Source organism: Fundulus heteroclitus, unplaced genomic scaffold (genome assembly GCF_011125445.2).
Source record: "Fundulus heteroclitus isolate FHET01 unplaced genomic scaffold, MU-UCD_Fhet_4.1 scaffold_41, whole genome shotgun sequence".
Lineage (NCBI taxonomy): Eukaryota > Metazoa > Chordata > Actinopteri > Cyprinodontiformes > Fundulidae > Fundulus > Fundulus heteroclitus.
In genome coordinates, this window is record NW_023396824.1 from 1,934,719 (window position 1) to 1,958,624 (window position 23,906).

Below are 23,906 nucleotides of genomic sequence, written 5' to 3' on the forward strand. Positions count from 1 at the left end.
AACTGTGTGTAAAAATAGCATAACAATTGGCGTCCCTGGGTGGGAATTATCACATGGGCAGCTGGTTTATAAAGCTAATCCAGATGTACACTAGCTAATCATGAAGGAGCAGCTGACTGAGGACCAATCACAGAGCAGCGAGCTGTAGTGAGTTGTGAGGAGCCAAAGGCCCTCAGAGCACCAAGGCTGTAGTGAGTCTCATATGGAACAGGAGAAATAGGAGCACATAGCAGCAAAAACTATATACCGGTATATAAAAAATAATGACACTTATAATGTTTCTGTCTTTACTCAGAGCTTTGCAACACATTTTCTTCCATTGTAAATTGTGAATATGCCGTTGACTGATAATAAAGCCTGTCTAGGTCCATGTAGGCTACACCTGGTTCCTAGTCACCTGGTGACCGGGTGACGTAGAGCTGTGTGTCATCTGCATACTGCAGTTTGGTATCTGATGTTGTTGATATTTATAATCTAACCTAGAGGGAGCATGTAGATATTGAATAGAAGAGGATCCAAAATGGAACCTAGTGGAACCCTGCATGTGATTTTTGTGGTTTCTGATGTAAAGTTACTTACGAACTCTAAAGATGTGCAATCCTTCAAGTAAGGATACTACTGTACCACAGAGACTGACCCAGTTTTCGACGCGCTCCACACGTGATCACTATAATGTGGCTGAATACTTACATCTGTTTAGGACTAAAAGCTTTCTGGTTAAAGTTATTCCTACTTTGTAAAAATGATAAATCCCTAATTTCTTTGTTTATTTGGGTTTTAAACCCCAGTCTGACAATGGGTGGAGCCAGTATGCAAAAGCTAATTTGTTAAACAAAGCTGAGAGTAGTTTCTGTTCTCCAGAAGTGAAACAGCAATGCTGTTTGACAGAAGGCAAGTTTATTTATAAAGCACTACACTTTAGTAAATATATACTTACCTGTGTACAGGTGTGTTATCTTTAGATCCTTCCTTCTGTCATTAGTTCAGTTTTCTGTTCAGTGTTTATGTTAATAGTTTATTGTTGCATCTGTTAGAGTTTTAGTTGGTTACGCCCTCACTCCTTAGTTTCACTTCTCCCTCCATCCCTGCCAGCCCACTGCCCTTCCTCTCCTGCTTAATTGCTTTACCCCCCCCCCCCTATACAGTGGCTTGTAAAAGTCCTGACACAATCTTTATCCTGTCACACTATTCATTAAACTGTTACATTTTTATCCTGCAACTCGAAACTTGAAATACCCCAAAAGTTTGGATTTAAACGCTTTCAGTTTAAAAGTATCTGAAGTAAATGTCCAGCGAAGGTGTTCCAGGTGTTCTGGACCTTTTCCCTCCCAGCAGCACTCCTCCCTCTGCGCTCCCTGGTCCCCTCCCCTCCTGATCAGGAGGCTCGGGGGAGGAGCCGACGTGCATTTAAGAGCTGAGGGACTCCCTGCACAACCTGTGAGCTCAGCTGGATTCCTGTTTTAAGGACCTACAACTCGTACCTGCTCTTGTCAGACCTGCCATGGCGCACAAACGAGCTCAGCTGGAGGAGGAAGACGTGCACTGTGAGGTCTGCTTCGACCTGCTGAAGTTCCCGGTGACCATTCCCTGTGGACACAGCTTCTGTATAAACTGTATCAAAGGCCACTGGGATGAGGAGCCAGAAGGAAGCCACAGCTGCCCTCAGTGCAGGAGAACATTCGAGGCGGGGTCGTCTGAGAAAAGCTCGGCTCTGGCTGGTTTAGTGGAGCAGCTGAAGAAGATCAGGATCAAGGATGCTGCTCAGTGCCATGCCGGGGCTGGAGACGTGCTCTGTGGTTTCTGCGCTGGAGGGAAAGTGCAGGCCGTCAGCTTCTGCTTCGTCTGCCTCTTCTTTTACTGTGATAAACACGCTCACTCTCACCGGGAGAACCCTCCTTCAAAGAGACACAAGCTGGTGAAGCCCTCCGCCAGCCTCAGGCAGGACGTGTGCTCTCGCCACGGCGAGGTCTTCAGCATGTTCTGCCGCACCGATCAGAAGTGCGTGTGTGGCCTGTGCCTGCTGGACGCACATAAAGGCCACGACACGGTGCCGGCGGCGGCAGAGAGGGCCGAGAGGCAGAGGCGGCTGGAGGCCAGCCGAGGAGGCCTCCAGCAGGGCATCCTGGACAGGGAGAAAGACGTGAAGCTGCTGGAGGTGGAGCTGGACTCCCTCAATCGCTCTGTTGACCAAACAGTGGAGGACAGCCAGCAGATCTTCACGGCTCTGGTCCTGTCCGTGAAGCAGCAGCTCAGATGCCAGCAGGAACGTGAGGTGAGTCGAGTCAGAGAGCTGCAGGAGAAGCTGGAGCAGGAGATCTCTGAGCTGAAATGGAAAGACGCTGAGCTGAAGAGGATCTCAGACACAGAGGACCACAGCCAGTTCTTCCAGAACCTCCCCTCTCTGTCCGCACTCAGCCAGTCCACGCCGTCCTCCAGCGTCGCCGTCCGTCCTCTGAGACACTTTGGGGACGTGACGGCAGCTCTGTCAGAGCTCAGAGAGAAACTACAGGACATCCTGAGGGACACGTGGGCCGACATCTCACTGAGAATCACTGACGTGGAGGTTTCACTGTCAGAACCAGAACCACAGACCAGAGATGACCTCCTGAAGTACTGGTGCAACATAACGCTGGACCCAAACACAGCAAACACCAGCCTGTTCCTTTCAGAGGGGGACAGGAAGGTGACACGTGTAATATTTGGTCTTCCTTATTCTGCTCACCAGGACCGGTTCACTGAGTGCCACCAGATCCTGAGCAGAGAGAGTCTGACCAGACGCAGTTACTGGGAGGTGGAGTGGACTGACCATGACGTTTCTGTGGCGGTCGCATACAAAACCATAAGCCGAGCAGGGCGTGGAAAACAGTGTCGATACGGGCAGAATGACCGGTCCTGGGCTCTAGTTTGTTCACAGCATGGTTATGAGTTCTGCTACAACAACACGGAGACCTCCATCTCAGGTCCTCACAGCTCCAGAATAGGAGTGTACCTGGATCACAGAGCCGGAGTTCTGAGCTTCTACAGCGTGTCTGAAACCACGACTCTGCTCCACAGAGTCCAGACCAGCTTCACCAAGCCGCTGCACGCTGGAGTTAGGGTGCATTACACCGATGACTCTGCTGAATTTATTCAGCTTAAATAGAAAGATGAAACTTGATTTTAGTATTTCCTGCTCTTTAAACTGATGTTGGCTTTGGTTCTTTAGGTTAGACGTTCCTTTTCCAGCTCAGTAACAAAATAAATTATTTCCCAGGCTGAAAATGTGAAACCAGTTGTTTGTGCTTGTTCACATTTTGTTGAACCTTTTCTCCATTTCATGCTTTGTTGATTTTCAGAAGAAACTTGAGAATAAAGCTTTTATGCATCTTCACTGTTTAGCTCTGTTGATGAGGGCATGCTGCCCCCTACAGGACGACTGTGGTGTTAATTAGATGTTCCTGATGCTTCATTATGGTTAGTGATGCAGAACTAAAGCTTCTAGAATGGGTTTGTTTTTTCAATTTAAATAAAATTATTATTGGTGTGATTAAGTCTGTGTTTGTGAGCTCATTTCATGAAGAGTTCTTTATCAGTTTTTTTGCTATTAAGTTGTTAAAGGAGGATATTTTTATACTTTGAATGGCTCCGTTAACATCTATATTAGTATAGAGGCTCTGTAAATCCACGGTGAAACGAAGGAGTGTTCTCTTCAAGTTCAAGAATTTATTAACAGAAATAAATGAACATCCAGAGAACATCACAATATAATGCTGTTTATCTGAATTAACTCTATATTTCGATCACCAAATCCTCGCTACGAGGCTAGTGAAACTTAATTAAAACTACTAAGCAAATTAAGATAAAAAGGAACTAAAGAACTTTGTACACACAAAAGACAAAATAAAATGGTTGATAATCATCAGAATAATTCTGTGTCCTGGTTCACGGCAGATCTGAGTCAAAGAACCAAAGTTCATCTTAAAGAATGTGGAATGAACTTAAATTAGCTTAAATAACTTAAAACAACATTTGGTATGTGTTTTAAATCATTCACAATGCAAAACCTGAGTTAAACAGAACATTATATGATAAAAATAACATTGAAAAGAATGATTTGCTCAGTAAAATCAATAATATTTAGGACACTTTAATGTGATTATTCCTCCGGGAGCTAGGGGTCGCTGTAGTGATCGGTCGCTAAGGGGGTTAATCCTAAAGTAATACAAAAAACCTTTAAATCAACATTAATGTTTCATATTGATGTGTTAATAATCCTCATAGCACTATCAAACGATGGTGGAGCAAAACAAAAACAAAACTTATGTTTGAATCGAACCGTAGTTGTGTTGTCGAATAAATGTTATCCAGGAAGCTAATAGCATTATGCTAGCAGACGTTCAGCGCTAATTTTAAAAGGCCTTATGTTCTATTTTGGTCTTAATGAGCGGAAAGCACAAACATTACTGTTCCATCAATGTATAAAAACCGTAAAAAAAACCACTCAAATCAGCAACTCTTGGTTTCAAAATGCTAACAGGAGCTATATTTTCTGCGGCCTGATTTATGTGTTTCTTCGGTTGCTGTTGTGAATCCCAGTCAAACTTAGGAAGCTCTGCTGAAGTAGATAAAGGAAACTGCTGTGTAACTGCATCTTCCAAGGAAGAAATTACTAAAGACAATAAAGTTTCATCTGGCATATGGAACGTTTGAGCATCATTTTCAACATCATCTGCAGCAGAAGCGAGCACACAACATCCTAAAATGGCTCTACAATCAGCCAGGACCAGTTTTGTGCCTTTAGTCAGATGATTTAATCCAGCCGGCCACGATCGACCACCAGCAGCAATGCTGGGAAGTTTATTCACCAGGGGTTACACATCACCAAATGAATAAGGAACATATTCCTCTGCTCCTAAATTATTTTGTAACAAGGGCATTTGCATTTTAGTGGGAGTTTGAAAATGTGGTTGCATATGATGAATACTTTGGGATCCGTCCTTTAATTTTGTCTGTTCCTGCTAATTTCTGCCGATAAATTAGTATCTATAGTAAAACGATGCAAACCATTAACATTTGTCATACATTCTTCAACATCAGCTGCTGCATTTGAGGATAACTCCAAAACTGACTCATGACTAGATGCAGTGTTAACAAAATCTATTAAATCAGCAGCATTGTCCTTTTGCCAAACACGATTAAGCTCCATTTTAACCTTTAACGTTTAACTTTTAGTTCTGCTCACTCGTTATTCCCAGAGCTACAATCAGCAGAAGCTGTTAGTGGACTGTTTCCTGCTTTCATTTCATCAACCAGATTTAAGTCTGGTGTATTATTTTTAAACTAGGGCTGTCAAACAATTAAACATTTTAATCACAATTTAATCGCACATTATTTTTTTATTTCTGAAAGTGTAAAAGCTCATTTGGGCATTTTAATATGCAATTTTGCAATAAAAGACACTAGTTAAAATTATGCTTGTACAAAAGGTATCTTCCTTTTTTCTTTTTCAGTTGTCTCAAACAAATGTTTAATTCTCTCCGAAATATCAAACAACTTTTCCCAACTTCTAACCTCTTTCTGACTTTTAGCATACTGTTTTAATAAAAATTTCATATCCTAGCCAAATTCTCGCTCTAAGATGAACATGTTTTTACTTACTCCTCAACGCAAATGAAATCAACTCCAAAGTAATTTTCCACCACAAATCGCAGACACACACACACACACACACACATTCGTGTAAGACCTATGGAGTGAGGACCGAGTAAAAACACCTACAAAGTGAGGACCGGTAGTTCTGAGCTACTTAGAAAGATAACGTTTTTATTTTCTGTCACTAGGTGTCACCGACACACAATACACCACTTCAGATTTTGCAAAATTAAATTACCAAAAAAGTTTTTTACCATCAGTGTGAGGACCGAGGAGTTCAACTAACTTTTTTGACATTTTAAGTAATTAAGAAGTAAATGTATTTAAGATTTGAAAACATGTTTTTTACGTTTTACTGATAAATGCACTGAAGAATAATCCAATGCTGTACTAAAAATGAAAGCTTGAGGTTGTGTGGCTCTGATTTATTACCCCCTGATAAATTAACAATTTTAACAAAATAATCCATTGTACTTTGAATAATGTTTATTTTAGGGTCTGTTTATCAGTCCATCCTGGTCTCTGTCCAGATGTCCTCATGTCCAGATGTTCTCCTCAGCTGTTTGGTTGATCGTTGCTCACCTGGCTCTCCTGCAGTACATCACTCCTCAGCCTTAGCTAAGGTTCTGGTTCCTCCTGCTGGCCTCTGTTGCTCCTCGGTCTTCTAAGTTTTAGTTTCATCGTTAAACCTCATCGCCCCATCACGGCCCGGCACCGTCCCTGCCGCACCACAACCGCTCATCAGGACATCTTTACATCCTGTGAAATCTTTTCACTGCACCTGAACGGGCTCTCAGGGGCCAGCAGGTAGCGTTCTGCAGCTAAGGGTCTTGCTCAGGGACCCAGAGTGGCAGCCTGTGGGAATCAAACCGAGAACCTAGCAGCCTGTCCAGCAGACAACCTCTTCTTTGAGACACTGAGGGCGTGTAGAAAGGTAACCCTGAACAGGAAAGCGTTACTCAGACTGCCTGAAGGCGACCCAGGCGGCTGAAGCTAATTTCACACAAACCTTGAAGCGTTTAACTGAGAAGCTTCACTTTGTTTCTCAGTCAGAATCTGGAGGTTCCACAGAAACCCAAAGCAGACCCCCGTCCTCAGGTTCTGACCCACCAGAATCAGAACCATCCCACAGTTTTATCATTTACAGGCTTTCCTGTTTAAATCAGAGACCAACGATGAGCTGCATCACAGCGGCGGACCTGCAGATGGCGCTGCTGCACCTTAAAGTCCATCAGTCTCTGCAGACAGCCATGAGCTGACGGAGGACAGGAGGAGCTTCCACCAAAGCTCGGTAACCTTTTCTGCTCAAACTTCTAGTTTATTCAGATCTTTGTGGTTCTGGATCTGCTGCTGAGGCCGGCGGGCCCAGAGTGAAAACGGGCCTGATGGGAAAAAAACCAGAGCGCTGCTGGGAGTGATCCTGAAGGTTGTAACGCCGACCCGTTCACCTGAAAGGTTCTGACCCAGAACAGTTAAACTAAACCCACCAGCACCACGCCTCTGATCCTCCTCAGCACCCTGACTCTGACTGAGCTCTGTAAAAGAAACAAGGCAGGAGTCACACTGCGGCCCGTTTGGTCCGGTTAAAGCGGACCAAACGGGCCGCAGTGTCCTGGTAGCTGAGTTTAAAGGTTCTATTGAAGGTCCGTGGTTCCTGCGTTCCATGGGTTTAGGTGCATCTGTGTGGTCTTTGCGGTGCCTTCAGGGTCTGACCCTGGTTCTGGTCCCTGGTTCTGGTGCCTGGTTCTGGTGCCTGGTTCTGGTGCCTGACAGGAACAACAGCTCCAGGAGAATCTCGACCCGGTTCAGTAAGTCTCCCTGTGCACCAGCAGAACCTCGGCTCTTGGAGCAAGAACCAGACAGAGATGAGTAGTAAACAGCTGATTTATTGTCAGAACTTAACATCCCATAATTTCAGAAGCACAACAATGAAATAAAAACTCGTGCAAAGCTTCACGGCAACAAGAAAAGGAAGGTTCAGGTCCAACCAGCTGGTTCTGGAGAGCAGCCGGTGGTCCTCCAGTCTGTGGGACACTAGAAAGCAGCTGGGGGGGTTAAGACTTCAGTCAGTGCAGCACGACAGCAGCAGCCAGACGCTCACAACACTTCATGCTGTAATAAATAACACGTAGCAGCCCAGAGGTTCTGGTTCTGGTTCTGACTGCCTCTGCTGGGTCCGCTTAAATACAAGCAGCTGGGATTCATTTACAAGACCGCTGAGCTCCGTTCACAAGAGTCGCAGCTGAGACACGCAGACCATTTATACTGTCTGCTCAGCCAATCAGGAGACGGCCGACCAGGAGACAGCCAATCAGGAGACAGCCAATCAGGACAGGGCCAATCAGGAGACGGCCAATCAGGACACGGCCAATCAGGACACGGCCAATCAGGACACGGCCAATCGGAAGAAGGCCAATCAGGACACGGCCAATCGGAAGAAGGCCAATCAGGACACGGCCAATCAGGACACAGCCAATCAGGAGCTTTGTCTGCTGAGGCGTCTCAGTCTGCTTGTGTGAGTCCAGGTGGGCTCTGCCTCCTTTCAGGCAGCACTCAGGGCAAACTCCAGCAGGACCTTGGTGAACGGAGCTCTATGAGCTGCAGACAGACAGCTGCAGACAGACAGCTGCAGACAGACAGCTACATTCAGCGCGGGGAGACCCTCCCTCCCTCCATCATCCCTCCCTCCATCATCCCTCCCTCCATCATCCCTCCCTCCCTCCCTCATCCCTCCATCATCCCTCCATCATCCTCCCCTCGTCCCCTGCGGAGGCCTCAGGTGGTCAGTCCTCTCCTCTCCAGCTCCCTGCTCTGTTTCAGCTCCTTGATCCTGCAGAGAAGCAGCAGACATGAGCGGCCATCACCTGAGGAGGAAACACCTGCCTCACCTGCCTCACCTGTCTTACCTGTGTCTGCAGCGCCGCAGGAACCTCATGATCTTCCTGGCCGCCTGGTCCTGCTTCTTGGTCAGGAACGTCCCCCTGAGGGACAAGCAGGAGTCAGAACCCAGAGCCGTACTGTGGTCAGGTTCTGCTGGGGTTCTGCTCAGACCCGGTTCAGACCCGACTCAGACCCGGCTCAGACCCGGCTCAGACCCGGTTCAGACCCGGTTCAGACCCGGCTCAGACCCGGCTCAGACCCGGCTCAGACCCGACTCAGACCCGGCTCAGACCCGGCTCAGACCCGGCTCAGACCCGGCTCAGACCCGGCTCCACGGCCGTACTTACTTGATCTTGGGGTTGTGGGCGGCGCCCCCCCGCGGCGCCTGCTTCAGCCTCTCGTACTCCTTGTAGCTGCGGTAGTACTGCTGGATGAGGACGGCGGCCCGCCGGCTCTGCTGGAAGCGCTTCTGCTCGTAGTAGGACCGGAACTTGGACTGGATCAAGATGGCCGCCTGGGTCATCTTCTTGTAGAGGGCGTACTGCGGGGGGAGGAGTCAGAGCGTCAGACGCAGCAGGTTCCTCCCGCCGGAGGTAACAGCCTGGTAACAGCCTGGCCACCTGACCCACATGGGGCGGGCGGGGCCCACCAGAACCACATGGGGCGGGCGGGGCCCACCAGAACCACACTGACACACCGACCACACACTACACGTCTACTGGCAGTTACCTTCAGAGCTATCCATGTTAGCTATCCAGAGAGAGAAAGACAGCAGGTTAGCCCGGTTAGCGGCGCCGCCACGCACACGCCGCCACGCACACGCCGCCACACGCCACCACTCACCTGTTTGTACTTCCTGTAGCACCTCTGGATGACGGCGGCCGCCACGTCCTGCTGCTCCTTCAGCCGCCGGCCCTGCACACAGACACACAGGCGTCATGCCTCCACCCGGCCAGCAGGTGGCAGCAGGTCCTACCTGGCCGGCTCCACGCCTACCTTGTACCTCCTGAAGGCGTTCTGGATGATCCTGGCGGCCTCGTACAGCTCCCGCTGCTCGCCGTCCGTCAGCGTCAGCAGGGCAAAGTCTCTCTCCATCTTCCCATTGGCCGAGGCGTTCAGGAACTCCGCCCACGCCGCAGAGGAAGGGGGGCGGAGCCTCTGGAGAGCCAGAGCACTGAGGGGCGAGGGGGGGCACACCCGTCTGCAACAGAAACACAGACCTGTTCATTCCTGAAGGACCTCAGTGCCGGTTCTGGACCCTGGTTCTGGACCCTGGTTCTGGACCCTGGTTCTGGACCCGGGTTCTGGACCCTGGTTCTGGACCCTGGTTCTGGACCCGGGTTCTGGACCCTGGTTCTGGACCCTGGTTCTGGACCCTGGTTCTGGACCCGGGTCCCTGGGGGTCCTGAGGATGGATGGATCCAGCCTTCGGACCTTGGGGAACCAGGGAACCTTTCTGCAGAGCTCTGTGGGAGCCGTTCAGGCCTCACCTGGGCGGGGAGTGGCTGTCCACGGTTTCCAGGTAGGTAGCCAGCCAGGTGTCCTGGATAGCAGGGTTGTCCCGCCTCTCTCTGAGCGGAGACTCCGCCCCACTGGGGAAGTCCTCCTGTTTGATTCGCTCTGGGGTCGCCTCAATGATCTGCTCCGCCAGCGTCGCCATGTCGACCTGAGGAGTGAACAAGTTCATTCAGGTGCGGTCTGGACCCACAGATCTACTTCCTGGACCAATAGGTCTACTTCCTGGATCCACAGATCTACTTCCTGGACCCACAGATCTACTTCCTGGATCCACAGATCTACTTCCTGGAAAAACAGATCTACTTCCTGGATCCACAGATCTACTTTCTGAACCTACAGATCTACTTCCTGGATCCACAGATCTACTTCCTGGACCTACAGATCTACTTCCTGGACCCACAGATCTACTTCCTGGACCTACAGATCTACTTCCTGGACCCACAGATCTACTTCCTGGACCTACAGATCTACTTCCTGGATACCCAGAACTACTTCCTGGACCTACAGATCTACTTCCTGGATACCCAGAACTACTTCCTGGACCTACAGATCTACTTCCTGGACCCACATCTACTCCCTGATGATGCATGAGGGCAGGGCACTGACGTACCTGAAGCACCTCCTCCTCCAGGTACTCCTCCTCTCCTTCGTTCTCGGCGTTCTCGCTGTAGCTCAGCAGCTGCTCCTCCAGCGCCGCCGCCGGGTGTGGCAGGCGCCCCCCCACCGTGTCGGGGCGTGCGTCAGTGGGTGGGGCGTTCTCATAGTCCATGAGGAACAGGGAGGCGTCTCTGGAGCCGCCGGTGCTCAAACCTGTGACCAAGATAATGCAGTTTAGGAACAGCTTAACGTCATCACTGACAGGTTTGCCAGTTCTAGGCCCAGGTTGGTACAGAGGGACATGAAGACACTGAGACAGATTAGGACGGCACTAACGTCTCCAGAGGACATTAGGACGGCACTAACGTCTCCAGGGCAGGAGACGGTTGGACCGGATCAGCAGAACCTGCCGTCCTGAGTGGCTGTGAAACTAACGGGTTCTGTGGAGTTAAAGGGTCTTAACCTTAAAAGCTAAGGTGTGGTTAACGGCAGCAGACAGCGCCGCAGTGATCGGGTCACGACCCAAACATGTAGACAGAACCGGGTCAACTGGAGCTGATACAGAATTCATCTCTAGTCTAGAATCGTTCTGGAGGCGTCAGCCTCTGTTCTGGTTCCTTAACCATGAGGAACCGGACCTAGACGTGTTCTGGGTCAGATGAGGTCACCTGTGCTGAAGGCGGGGTCAGGCTCCTCCCTCCACATGGACACCGCAGGAAGGGAGGCGAGAGGGAAGGAGGGGGAGGGAGGAGACACGGGGAGGGAGGAGGAGGAGAGAGAGGACGGCGATGAGGGGCAGGTGTCCATGGGGGCGGGGCCGCTGGAGTAGGCGGAGCTTGGAGACGGCGAGGCGGGGTCACTGGGCGACGGGAGACTGCTGGAGGAGCTGAGACCTGGTGGAAGGAGACAGGAGACGGTTACAGCCAATCAGAGGGCAGGAATCAGGCCAGGTGAGCCGGGGGCGCGGCCGTTACCTGTGTCCGGGCTGGTGGACAGAGGAGACGGCGGCGGCGCGTCGGCTGCAGGCGTGGACGCGTCCCCGGCGTTCACCTGAGCGCGGCGCGTGTGCAGCTCCTCCAGGGCGGCGGCGAGGCGGGTGTGGCCCCGGGAGCGGGCCACGGCGAGCGGCAGGCGGCCCAGCGAGTCGGGGATGCCCAGCGCCCGACCGTTCCAGGTGTACAGGAGCTCCGCCGCCCTCTGGTGGCCCAGCGCGCACGCCCACATCTGCAACAGACACACCCCCGTAACCACGGCGCCCAGGTCAGTCCAGGTGAGTCCAGGTGAGTCCAGGTGAGTCGAGGTGAGTCCCGGCGGACGCTTACCAGCGGCGTGCAGGAGAAGTGGTCGACATTCAGCGGGTCGACCTCCTGCTCCAGGTCCAGACTGTCAGCGTTCTCCGTCCTGCAGCACAGCAGCAACAGGTGAGGGCAGCACCAGACAGGTGGGCAGCACAGCAGCAACAGGTGAGGGCAGCACCAGACAGGTGGGCAGCACAGCAGCAACAGGTGATGGGGGGGGTTACCTCCAGTGGATCAGGGTGTGGATCAGGTGAGTGTATCCCTGCGCTGCAGCCAGGTGGAGCAGAGTCATCCCCCGGTGGCGAGCCGAGTGATGAAGCCGGTCTCCTCCTCCTCCTCCTCCTCCTCCTCCTCCTCCTCCTCCTCCTCCTCCTCCTCCTCCCCCCCAGCGGGCTCCTCGCATCATCCGCTCACAGACGCCCACGATCCTCCTCTCAAACCACTGCGACGACTGAAACACACAAACACAACGCCTCAGAGACGGCCCTGCTGCTGAGCAATCACACCCAGACCCAGAACCAGACCCAGACCCAGACCCAGAACCAGAACCAGAACCAGGTCATTCCTGCCAGCCAGGTGGTTCATGGCTAGCAGGAGCAGAGGAACCAGCTCTGCCACCCTGACCCACGGACAGAGAGAGTAAACTAAAGGTCGTGGCGTGTCGTCCTCTCTGACAGAAACGTCTCTGACAGCAGACCAATGGGCTCGTGCCTTCCAGGTCACCTGACCCCCCGCTCCCCCCGGCATGAGCGGCTCTTCCTGTCCCAGAGTGACGCAGGCGGCCGGGCGAGGCTCCGTCTGATGGACGGCGTGGAGAGCGCTCCTGGCTGTCATCACTCCACACCTCCGTCCACCTGCCGTCCCTCCGTCCTGCTCCCCGACAGCTGCAGCACCAGAGCCCCCCCGGACACGCCGAGGGTCAGCTGGGTCCTCGTCTCAGCTGGGTCCTCGTCTCAGCTGGGTCCTCGTCTCAGCTGGGTCCTCGTCTCAGCTGGGTCCTCGTCTCAGCGTCCCACAGCGCCGGCCCGGCTCTGGTGCTGCAGCCAATCGGCCGGCAGAACCCGTCGTCGTGGTAATCATGACGACACGGAGGCTCTGGGAAGGTTCACGAGTGTTTTAATCTTTATAAAGCTGGTCACGTTCCTGTGTCTGGGACCTAAGACCGGTCCAGAGTCGGGTCCAGACCCGGTTCTGTTCAGGAAGCTGCTGCTTTCACTGGACAGACCAAAGCCTGGTTTACTGGAGTGACGTCAGAGAGGAGAACCTTCCAGGTCCTCCTCAGAAACCCAGGAGGACCGCTGCTCTGGTTCTGGCTACTACTGGCAACACCAGCCAACACCTGTTCCTGGCAGCCATGTTGGATCCATGTTGGACCCTGGCAGCCATGTTGGCTCCATGCTGGCTCCTGGAAGCCATGTTGGCTCCATGTTGGATCCTGGCAGCCATGTTGGATCAATGCTGGATCCATGTTGGATCCATGTTGGACCCTGGCAGCCATGTTGGATCCATGTTGGATCCATGTTGGACCCTGGCAGCCATGATGGATCCATGTTGGACCCTGGCAGCCATGATGGATCCATGTTGGATCCATGATGGATCCAACATGGATCCATGATGGATCCATGTTGGATCCATGATGGATCCATGTTGGATCCATGTTGGATCCATGCTGGATCCTGGCAGCCATGTTGGATCCATGCTGGACCCTGGCAGCCATGTTGGCTCCATGTTGGACCCTGACAGCCATGTTGGCTCCATGATGGATCCTGGCAGCCATGTTGGCTCCATGTTGGACCCTGGCAGCCATGTTGGCTCCATGTTGGATCCTGGCAGCCATGTTGGCTCCATGTTGGATCCTGGCAGCCATGTTGGATCTATGCTGGATCCTGGCAGCCATGTTGGATCCATGTTGGCTCCTGGCAGCCATGTTGGATCCGTGTTGGCTCCTGGCAGCCATGATGGATCCATGTTGAATCCTGGCAGCCATTTTGGATCCATGTTGGATCCTGGCAGCCATGTTGGATCCATGTTGGCTCCTGGCAGCCATGATGGATCCATGTTGGCCGAGCACAATGTTACTACAATGTTAATGCAGTCTGGAGATGTTGTGCAGAGACGTTGAGACAGAAATGCATTATGGGAATGTCTGGGAAGACACCGACAGCAGAACCAGCTGATCAGTCCTGTGATGTAGAACTTATTCAGCTATGTCTTTCCATCTCCTCTGTCAAACATTAACTTGTAAAAACTGAAACAGAGATTGAGGAAGTTATTTTGAATAATACCGTTCTCCCGTTAGATATTTCTAAATGCACATAAAAACATTGATGGACACACGGCTGGTGATGATTCTCTTCCCTCATGCTGGCTGATCCATGGTTCTCAAACTGTGGTACCGGTCCCACTGCTGGTAATTGGGCTGCTTTAGTGGTACTGAAGCTGACCCTAATAATGTAAACGTAGAGAAAATGAGGCCAAACCAACAGGAAGACCAGCACTGTGCGCTCTGCTTCAACTGGACCGTGCAGGTGGAGAGCAGAATAGGTCAATCAATCACAGGGAGTAGAGGGAACAAATCCTTACGCTCCATTTTCCTCTGAAACCACCAGCTGGATCCAGGAATAACAGCTAATCCACCTTGGCCCGGACCTCCAGAACCAGCAGGACGGAGCAGCTGCTACGGTCAGCGACCCGCTTAATCACCTGTACCACCGTATGGGTCGGTTCTGGTGTGTATGGACAAACATGTCCACCAGTACGTCAAAGAATACCAACAGATGAAGCAGGATAATAAATAACGAAGCCTGGTTTATTTTACTGTTCTACGCGTGGTTCTGGCCTGGTTCCTTCCTCTGAACACCCGGGAGGCTCTGCAGGTCCAGACCAGACCTGTTTAAGCTACTGAGCGTCAGATTAAGCTGCTCTGACAGGATTACCGGAGCTTTCTGAGAGTCAGGCTGCAGAACGTTTATGGGCCACGGAGAGAACACTGCTGAGGAACATCCCAGAGATGGAGGGGTTCTGCAGAACCTTCTGGCTGCAGAACGTTGGGCTGCAGGCTGAGGATGAGACGGGCTGAGCAGCAGCAGCTAGCTTCTGCAGCAGCAGTAATGGTTGCTTTGGGTCAGCTCCAGCTCCTCTCGTCACGCCGAGGCTATTTTAACCTCAGGACTCCCTCTGCCAACGTGCCATGACCTCAGCCAGACGGGGCGGAGCAGCCGCTCACGCTGCTCTGCTGGTCTCCAGCCGCCCTGCAGCCCGCTGCTCAGCGGGGGGAGGCCTCTGGCTGCCCCCCCCCCACCGGCTGGAGGCCAGCGGGGGGGCCAGGCGTGATTTATGGAGCCAAACAAGAAGCAACAACCAGGCTGCTGGAGAGCTGCAGGCTCCACATCCTCGTACCTGGAGAACCAGAGAGGAACCAGAGAGGAACCAGAGAGGAACCAGAGAGGAAGCAGAGAGGAAGCAGAGAGGAAGCAGAGAGGAACCAGAGAGGAACCAGAGAGGAAGCAGAGAGGAACCAGAGAGGAAGCAGAGAGGAAGCAGAGAGGAACCAGAGAGGAACCAGAGAGGAAGCAGAGAGGAAGCAGAGAGGAAGCAGAGAGGAAGCAGAGAGGAAGCAGAGAGGAAGCAGAGAGGAAGCAGAGAGGAACCAGAGAGGAAGCAGAGAGGAAGCAGAGACGAACCAGAGACGAACCAGAGAGGAAGCAGAGAGGAAGCAGAGAGGAAGCAGAGAGGAAGCAGAGAGGAAGCAGAGAGGAAGCAGAGAGGAAGCAGAGAGGAACCAGAGAGGAAGCAGAGAGGAACCAGAGAGGAAGCAGAGAGGAAGCAGAGAGGAACCAGAGAGGAACCAGAGAGGAAGCAGAGAGGAAACAGAGAGGAAGCAGAGAGGAACCAGAGAGGAACCGGAGAGGAACCAGAGAGGAAGCAGAGAGGAAGCAGAGAGGAACCAGAGAGGAAGCAGAGAGGAACCGGAGAGGAACCAGAGACGAACCAGAGAGGAAGCAGAGAGGAACCAGAGAGGAACCAGAGAGGAAGCAGAGAGGAACCAGAGAGGAAGCAGAGAAGAACCAGAGAGGAAGCAGAGAGGAACCGGAGAGGAACCAGAGAGGAACCGGAGAGGAACCAGAGACGAACCAGAGAGGAAGCAGAGAGGAACCAGAGAGGAAGCAGAGAGGAAGCAGAGAGGAAACAGAGAGGAAGCAGAGAGGAACCAGAGAGGAACCGGAGAGGAAGCAGAGAGGAAGCAGAGAGGAAGCAGAGAGGAACCAGAGAGGAAGCAGAGAGGAACCAGAGAGGAAGCAGAGAGGAAGCAGAGAGGAACCAGAGAGGAACCAGAGAGGAACCAGAGAGGAAGCAGAGAGGAACCAGAGAGGAAGCAGAGAAGAACCAGAGAGGAAGCAGAGAGGAACCAGAGAGGAACCAGAGAGGAAGCAGAGAGGAAACAGAGAGGAAGCAGAGAGGAACCAGAGAGGAACCAGAGAGGAAGCAGAGAGGAAGCAGAGAGGAACCAGAGAGAGGAAGCAGAGAGAGGAACCAGAGAGGAAGCAGAGAGGAAGCAGAGAGGAAGCAGAGAGGAACCAGAGAGGAACCAGAGAGGAACCAGAGAGGAAGCAGAGAGGAACCAGAGAGGAAGCAGAGAGGAAGCAGAGAGGAAGCAGAGAGGAAGCAGAGAGGAAGCAGAGAGCTGGCCTACCCTACTGCCTCACCTGTTGGTGGTCCTCAGGTAGAGGAGGGGGCGTGGCCAGCTGGTTCCCGTGCTGCTGCTGCTGCTGCAGCTGATGATGATGATGATGGTGACAGTGATGATGGTCCCTCGCCGCCATCTCGGCCATCCTGCGCTCCATCTGCTCCAGCCGCTCCAGGATGGACATCCTGAACTGGTTGTCTGCAGGTGGACAGAGAAGGTGTGAGACAGGAGGCTCCGCCCACCGCGGCCCAGGAGGCCCAGCCAGCCACGGAGGAGGTGCGGGCGCCGCGTCTCCTTCACGCCGCTGCTCAGACCCAACTGACGGATTAAAGCCCGGGCAGCCCAAAACTCCTCCTACATTACCCACAATGCAGCAGCGGCGTCAGAGGCCAACCTGGCCGCGGCGGGAGGTCCAGAGCTGATCCTGGAGATCAGAGCTCAGCCAATCAGCTGCTCGTCCATCACCCGGGATCAGTCAGCGAGGCCTCTGTGGACGGCCCTAACCAGGAGCCCCCCCCCCACTAACACCCCCCCCCCCCCCCCCCCCCGCATGGAGCCTGTCTCACATGGAAACTATCTGAGCGACTTCAATCGCCCGCCGCCTGGCTCTCTCACCGTGTGTTCAGGAAATAAAAGCACAGGCCAGATTTAGCCTGGTCCTCCGTGACCTGCAGGGACACACAGGGACACACACAGAGACACACACACAGGGACACACACACACACACACAGGGACCCACACAGACAGACATTTACAGACACACACACACACACACACACACACACACACACACACACACACAGACATTTACAGACACACACAGAGACACACACACAGACACACGGGGACATTTACAGGAATACACACAGACAGAGACACACAGAGGGACACACAGGGACACACACACACACAGACAGACACAGGGACACACATAGACAGACACACAGACACACGGGGACATTTACAGGAATACACACAGACAGAGACACACAGAGGGACACACAGGGACACACACACACACAGACAGACACAGGGACACACATAGACAGACACACAGACACACGGGGACATTTACAGGGACACACACAGACACAGGGACACACACAGGGACACACACACAGACACACACACAGACACATAGAGACACACATAGAGACACACACAAAGACACACACACAGGGACACACACAGAGACACACACACAGAGACACATAGAGACACACATAGAGACACACACAAAGACACACACACAGGGACACACAGACACACAGACAGAGACACACAGACAGGGACACACGGGGACTCCCAGCTACAGCTGCTCCTCCATCCATCCACACTCGGATTGTTTCAGGACTAAAATACTCAGATCTGCAGTTAGCAGAGGAACCATGAAGACAACATGTCTGAAATTAACCCTGACAGACCAACAGAACCATCTGAACCATTAATTAAGTTTATTAACATATTCATTAGGCTTATTAACATATTCATTAAGTTTATTAGCGTATTCATTGAGTTTATAAACAGTATTCATGAAGTTTATTAACAGTATTTATCAAGTTTATTATCAGTATTATGGTCATTAACATATTCATTACGTTTATTAAAGGCATTAATTCAGTTTATTAACATATTCATTAAGTTTACTAACAGTATTCATTAAGTTTATTATCAGTATTATGTTCATTAGCATATTCATTACGTTTATTAAAGGCATTCATTCAGTTTATTAACATATTCATTAAGTTTACTAACAGTATTCATTAAGTTTACTATCATATTAATTACATTTATTAAAAGCATTAATTACGTTTATTCACATATTAATTATGTTTACTATGATATTTGTTAAGTTTATTAACATATTCATTACATTAACAGTACACATGAAGTTTATTAAAGGCATTCATGAAGTTTATTAACATATTGACTAAGTTTATTAACAGTATTCATTAAGTTATTAAAGGCATTCATTAAGTTTATTAACATATTCATTAAGTTTATTAGCATATTCCCTGTGTTTATTAAAGGAATCCATAAAGTTTATCAACAGTATTTATTAATAAATACTGTTAATAAACTTAAGTTTATTATAATTATTATGTTCATTAACATATTCATTAAGTTTATTAACATATTCATTAAGTTTATTAAAGGAATTCATTGAGTTTAACAGGATTCATGAAGTATATTAGGATGAGGAGAGCCCACCTGCCCCCGCCCATCCTCACGACCTTCTACAGAAGCACCATAGAGAGCATTCTGACCTTCTACAGAAGCACCATAGAGAGCATTCTGACCAGCTGTCTCTCTGTGTGGTGTGGAGGCTGCAGCGCCTCCTACTGGAAGAACGTGAGGAGAGTGGTGAGGACAGCAGAAGGGATCATCGGGGCTCCTCTTCCCTCCATTAAGGACATTTCATCTCAGCGCTGTGTGTCCCGTAACATAATCAGGGACCCATCACCCCCCCCCCCCCCCGGACTGTTCTCCCGGCTGCCCTCTGGGAAGAGGTTCCACAGCATCAGCTGCAGGTCCACTAGGTTCTCCAAAAGCTTTTTCCCTGCTGCCATCAGACTGTTAAACTGCTTAAGTACAAAATGGACTCTGCACCACATTTGTACATCTGCGTCACTACATCTCTATCTGGCATTACCAATGCTGCCGAACTTTGTTTCCTTTTAATTATTCACAACTCAACGTAAATGCATTTTTGCACAAATGCCTTTTTGTATTCATTAAGTTTATTAGCATATTCATTTCATTTATTGACATTGATTAAATTTATTAATGTATTCACTAAATGTATTAACATAATAAATAAGTTTATTAGCATATTCATTGAGTGTATTGACATTCACTAAATTTAACATTCATTAAGATTATTAACAGCACCCATTATGTTTATTAGCATATTCATTAAGTGTATCAGCGTATTCATCAGGTTTATTAATAGTATTCATTAGGTTGATTAGCATATTCATCAGGTTTATTAATAGTATTCATTACGTTTATTAGCATATTCATCAGGTTTATTAATAGTATTTATTACGTTTATTAGCATATTCATTAAGTTTATTAGCATATTCATCAGGTTTATTAATAGTATTATTACGTTTATTAGCATATTCATCAGCTTTATTAATAGTATTTAATTTGTTTATTAGCATATTCATTAAGTTTATTAGCATATTCATCAGGTTTATTAATAGTTTTTAATTTGTTTATTAGCATATTCATCAGGTTTATTAATAGTATTTATTACGTTTATTAGCATATTCATTAAGTTTATTAGCATATTCATCAGGTTTATTAATAGTATTCATTACGTTTATTAGCATATTCATCAGGTTTATTAATAGTATTTATTACGTTTATTAGCATATTCATTAAGTTTATTAGCATATTCATCAGGTTTATTAATAGTATTTAATTTGTTTATTAGCATATTCATTAAGTTTATTAGCATATTCATCAGGTTTATTAATAGTTTTTAATTTGTTTATTAGCATATTCATTAAGTTTATTAGCATATTCATCAGGTTTATTAATAGTATTTATTACGTTTAACTGTATTTATTAAATTTTATCATATTCATTAAGTGTATTGGCATATTCATCAGGTTTATTAATAGTATTCATTAAGTCTATTAGCATATTCATCAGCTTTAATAATAGTATTTATTACGTTTATTAGCATATTCATCAGGTTTATTAATAGTATTTATTATGTTTATTAGCATATGCATTAAGTGTATCAGCATATTCCTCAGGTTTATTGATAGTATTAAGTTTATTAGCATATTCATCAGGTTTATTAATAGTATTCATTAAGTTTAACTGTATTTATTAAATTTGATCATATTCATTAAGGGTATTAGCATATTCATCAGGTTTACTAATAGTATTCATTAAGTCTATTAGCATATTCATCAGGTTTATTAATAGTATTCATTAAGTTTAACTGTGTTTATTAAATTGTATCATATTCATTAAGTTTATTAGCATATTCATCAGGTTTATTAATATACATTCATTAAGTCTATTAGCATATTCATCAGGTTTATTAATAGTATTCATTAAGTTTAACTGTATTTATTAAATTTGATCATATTCATTAAGGGTATTAGCATATTCATCAGGTTTATTAATAGTATTCATTAAGTTTAACAGTATTTATTAAATTGTATCATATTCATTAAGTCTATTAGCAGTAGGGTTGGTAGTCTTTCTACTGCCCACAGGGCTTCATGAGATGTTCCTGGTGGGTCTGAAGTGGACCTTCTGATTACGGGTTCCACACAGACAGAGCAGAACACAGGAAATAGGGCGGGTTCTGAATTAAACACAGAACCCACCACTTTAAACCAGCTGAAGACACCAGGTTCTGTTCTGGTTCAGGTCCAGTCTCAGTGGTTCTGATCCCTGAGCTGACCGAGCAGCCAGACAGCTGGAGCCTACAGAGCGGAACGTGACTAACCCACTTGTCTACAACCGGACCAGCACCGGTACTCTGGTTCTGCTGCTGGTCCGGATCTGGACGGATGCAGCGGATCTCAGGCAGACCGACCCGAATCCAGACAGGTCTGTAGGTCCACCTCTTTACCAAAATGGAAACATCGCAGAACCAGCTCCTCAGGTCCACCAGGACCCGTCCAGAACCTTTTCCTGGATCGGTTCTAAGCAGAAATCTACTGAGAAAACGTTACACCAGCGCCTCCTGCAGGTCATTTATTCTACACAGCCCACCTCCACCCACCCAGAACCACCCAGAACCGGTACTCACACGCATCCGGCCCCCCTTTAACCCATGACATGCTGAGCTATAGCAGAACTTCTCCAGCACACCAGAACTAAAACAGAACCAGAACCAGCCTCGCCCCTCAGGTGGCGGTTCAGTCACCGCTGAGGAGGAGGAGGGTGAGGAGGAAGAGCGGGGACTGACCGTCCAGGGAGAGCCAGTCGAGCTGGGAGCTGGGCAGGGAGCTGGCGTTCCTCGCTCTGTACTCGAACAGAACCGACGAGGAGACAGAACCTCCGGACTCCAGAACCTGCAGACACACCAGACCGGCCTCGTGGGCTGAAACACAGGAGAGACACGGTCCATCAGTTCCATCAGGTCCATCAGGTCCATCAGGACCATCAGGTCCGTCAGGACCATCAGGTCCAACAGGTCCATCAGGACCAACAGGACCAACAGGACCATCAGGACCATCAGGTCCAACAGGACCATCAGGTCCATCAGTTCCATCAGGTCCATCAGGACCAACAGGTCCGTCAGGTCCAACAGGACCAACAGGACCATCAGGTCCATCAGGTCCAACAGGACCATCAGGACCATCAGGACCATCAGGTCCAACAGGACCGTCAGGTCCGTCAGGTCCAACAGGACCAACAGGACCATCAGGTCCATCAGGTCCAACAGGACCAACAGGACCATCAGGACCATCAGGACCAACAGGACCATCAGGACCATCAGGTCCAACAGGACCGTCAGGTCCGTCAGGTCCAACAGGACCAACAGGACCGTCAGGTCCGTCAGGTCCAACAGGACCAACAGGACCATCAGGTCCATCAGGACCATCAGGACCATCAGGACCATCAGGTCCAACAGTTCCATCAGGTCCATCAGGACCATCAGGACCATCAGGTCCATCAGGTCCATCAGGACCATCAGGACCATCAGGTCCATCAGGTCCAACAGGTCCAACAGTTCCATCAGGTCCATCAGGACCATCAGGACCATCAGGACCATCAGGACCATCAGGACCATCAGGTCCATCAGGTCCATCAGGACCATCAGCGACCCGATCCAGAGGCCTGCCGGTTCTGCCCACACAGACCTGGACAGTAGCAGCGCAGAACTCCGGGTTGGATCAGGGAGGCCGGGACCGGGCTCTGGTCAAACACACACGAGTACCGACCCGACGGCTCGCTCCACGGCCCGGTGATCAGAACCTTCACTCCACCCTGCAGAGAGAAGAGCAGAGGCAGCGTTGCAGTCAGCGGCAGAACCTGCAGAACCTGTAATGTTCTACAGGGACCGAGTTCCTGACCCAAACTAACATCTGATAAACATACCGAGGGATCCTTTAGTCTAAGAACAGTGGAACAGGACCGCTAGGCGGCAGGTTCTGATTAGAGCAGAACCTCTGGACGGGTTCTAACCGTTCCGTCTCTTCATCAGACGGAGACATTTCCACAATTAGAACCCGTCCTGAGGTTCTGCTACTGGTTTGTCTACCTGGATCATTGGATCAGGACCTTCAGCCAGTAGAACCAGTACCGGCTGGTACCCAGGCAGAACTCTGACCCGGTACCAGTAGGAGGATTTAGACCACAGCAGGTCCAGACTGGGTTACAGCCTCTATCTGGGCCAGAACCACGGTTCTCTTCAAACAGGACCGGTTCCTATAAGACAGGAGCGGTTCTGAGCGACCTTACCTCTGGGTAGGACCACTCCGGGGAGAAGTCGGTGATGGAGGCGAGGCGGGTGGAGGAGGCGGGCAGCGGGTGAGGAAAGGGGAGGAAGGAGGTGGAGGGCGAGGGCTGCGGCGGGACCACGTAGCGCACGGCGGTGGGGAACATGGCGGCAGGGGGCGGAGCCTCAGCGGGGCCCGGCTCCTCGGTCATGAGGTCGGAGATGAGGTCGGGGAACTGGCTGTCGAAGGAGATGTCCAGGTCCTCCCCTCTGCGCTCGCCGGGCTCCGCCTCCTCCAGGGACTGCGTGTCCATGCGGGTCTCCTCCGAGTCGCGCCGCCGCCTCCTCTCCGGCACCGCGGCCGTTGCTAGGGAACCGGCGTCGACGGCAACGGGTTCAGAGCCGGCGAAGGACACCGACGGCGGTGGCAGATCAACGGGCCGACGGGAAAGCTCGGCTGGGGGCGGAGCTTCAGCTCCAGGCAGGTGATTGGTTGGTTGCAGGACCAACGGCTGCTGGTCTTCCGCCTGGCATTGCATGTGATTGGACGACTGGGACGGTTCTGTTGACCCGTCCTGGACACCCAGCAGGAGGGAGGCGGAGCTGCTGTCTGTGTGTTGCCTAGGAGACGCGCTGGAAGGGGCGTGGCTTGTCTGAGTGGGATGAGTCACACAGAGGTCATGTGAATGAAAGGACATAGAATCAGGAAGTAGTCCCTGTGACTGTGGGACAGAGTCTGTCCCAGTTCAGGGCTGCGTCCCTGGAATGACCCCGTCTACCTGGACCGCGGGAAAGAGAAGACTTTCTGAACGATTGTTAAATCAGTTTATTTGTAGAGAATAATAATGAAGAACTAACCAAACGTTAAATATCTGA

The 23,906-nt window shown here is 50.0% G+C and overlaps 2 protein-coding genes across 9 annotated transcripts in view; one reads left to right on the top strand and one right to left on the bottom strand.

The window, feature by feature from the left end:
* The first annotated feature begins 1,501 nt into the window (after positions 1–1,501).
* Positions 1,502–8,150, top strand: LOC105922556 (tripartite motif-containing protein 16). The gene is made up of 3 exons (XM_036131058.1): positions 1,502–3,091; positions 7,337–7,439; positions 7,909–8,150. The coding sequence occupies exons 1-3, from the start codon at positions 1,502–1,504 to the stop codon at positions 8,148–8,150; spliced, it is 1,935 nt and encodes a 644-aa protein (XP_035986951.1).
* The window catches only part of camta2 (calmodulin binding transcription activator 2), a 34,923-nt gene continuing 18,514 nt past the window's right edge, over positions 7,498–23,906 (bottom strand). For 2 of the 8 annotated variants that reach the window (XM_036131062.1, XM_036131063.1), the window contains exons 11-27: positions 23,054–23,683; positions 22,453–22,579; positions 21,555–21,689; positions 16,631–16,809; positions 12,309–12,375; positions 12,149–12,278; positions 11,949–12,027; positions 11,601–11,850; positions 11,295–11,519; positions 10,640–10,839; positions 10,002–10,177; positions 9,508–9,712; positions 9,355–9,426; positions 9,241–9,261; positions 8,859–9,052; positions 8,538–8,612; positions 8,334–8,461 (exon numbers count right to left, since the gene is read on the bottom strand). In XM_036131062.1, the coding sequence (XP_035986955.1) occupies positions 8,407–8,461; positions 8,538–8,612; positions 8,859–9,052; positions 9,241–9,261; positions 9,355–9,426; positions 9,508–9,712; positions 10,002–10,177; positions 10,640–10,839; positions 11,295–11,519; positions 11,601–11,850; positions 11,949–12,027; positions 12,149–12,278; positions 12,309–12,375; positions 16,631–16,809; positions 21,555–21,689; positions 22,453–22,579; positions 23,054–23,683 (2,820 nt within the window). In that variant the 3' untranslated portion in view covers positions 8,334–8,406. The other 6 variants (XM_036131061.1, XM_036131067.1, XM_036131065.1 and 3 more) reach the window with 6 other exon arrangements.

What these genes read in the sequence shown, in the direction of transcription:
- LOC105922556 (XM_036131058.1), top strand. Translation starts at nt 1,502, where the DNA reads ATGGCGCACAAACGAGCTCAGCTGGAGGAGGAAGACGTGCACTGTGAG. An exon ending in CCAAGCCGCTGCACGCTGGA is followed by an intron (nt 3,092 to 7,336) that starts GTTAGGGTGCAT and finishes CGGTGCCTTCAG; the next exon opens with GGTCTGACCCTGGTTCTGGT. An exon ending in GAGAATCTCGACCCGGTTCA is followed by an intron (nt 7,440 to 7,908) that starts GTAAGTCTCCCT and finishes CTGTCTGCTCAG; the next exon opens with CCAATCAGGAGACGGCCGAC.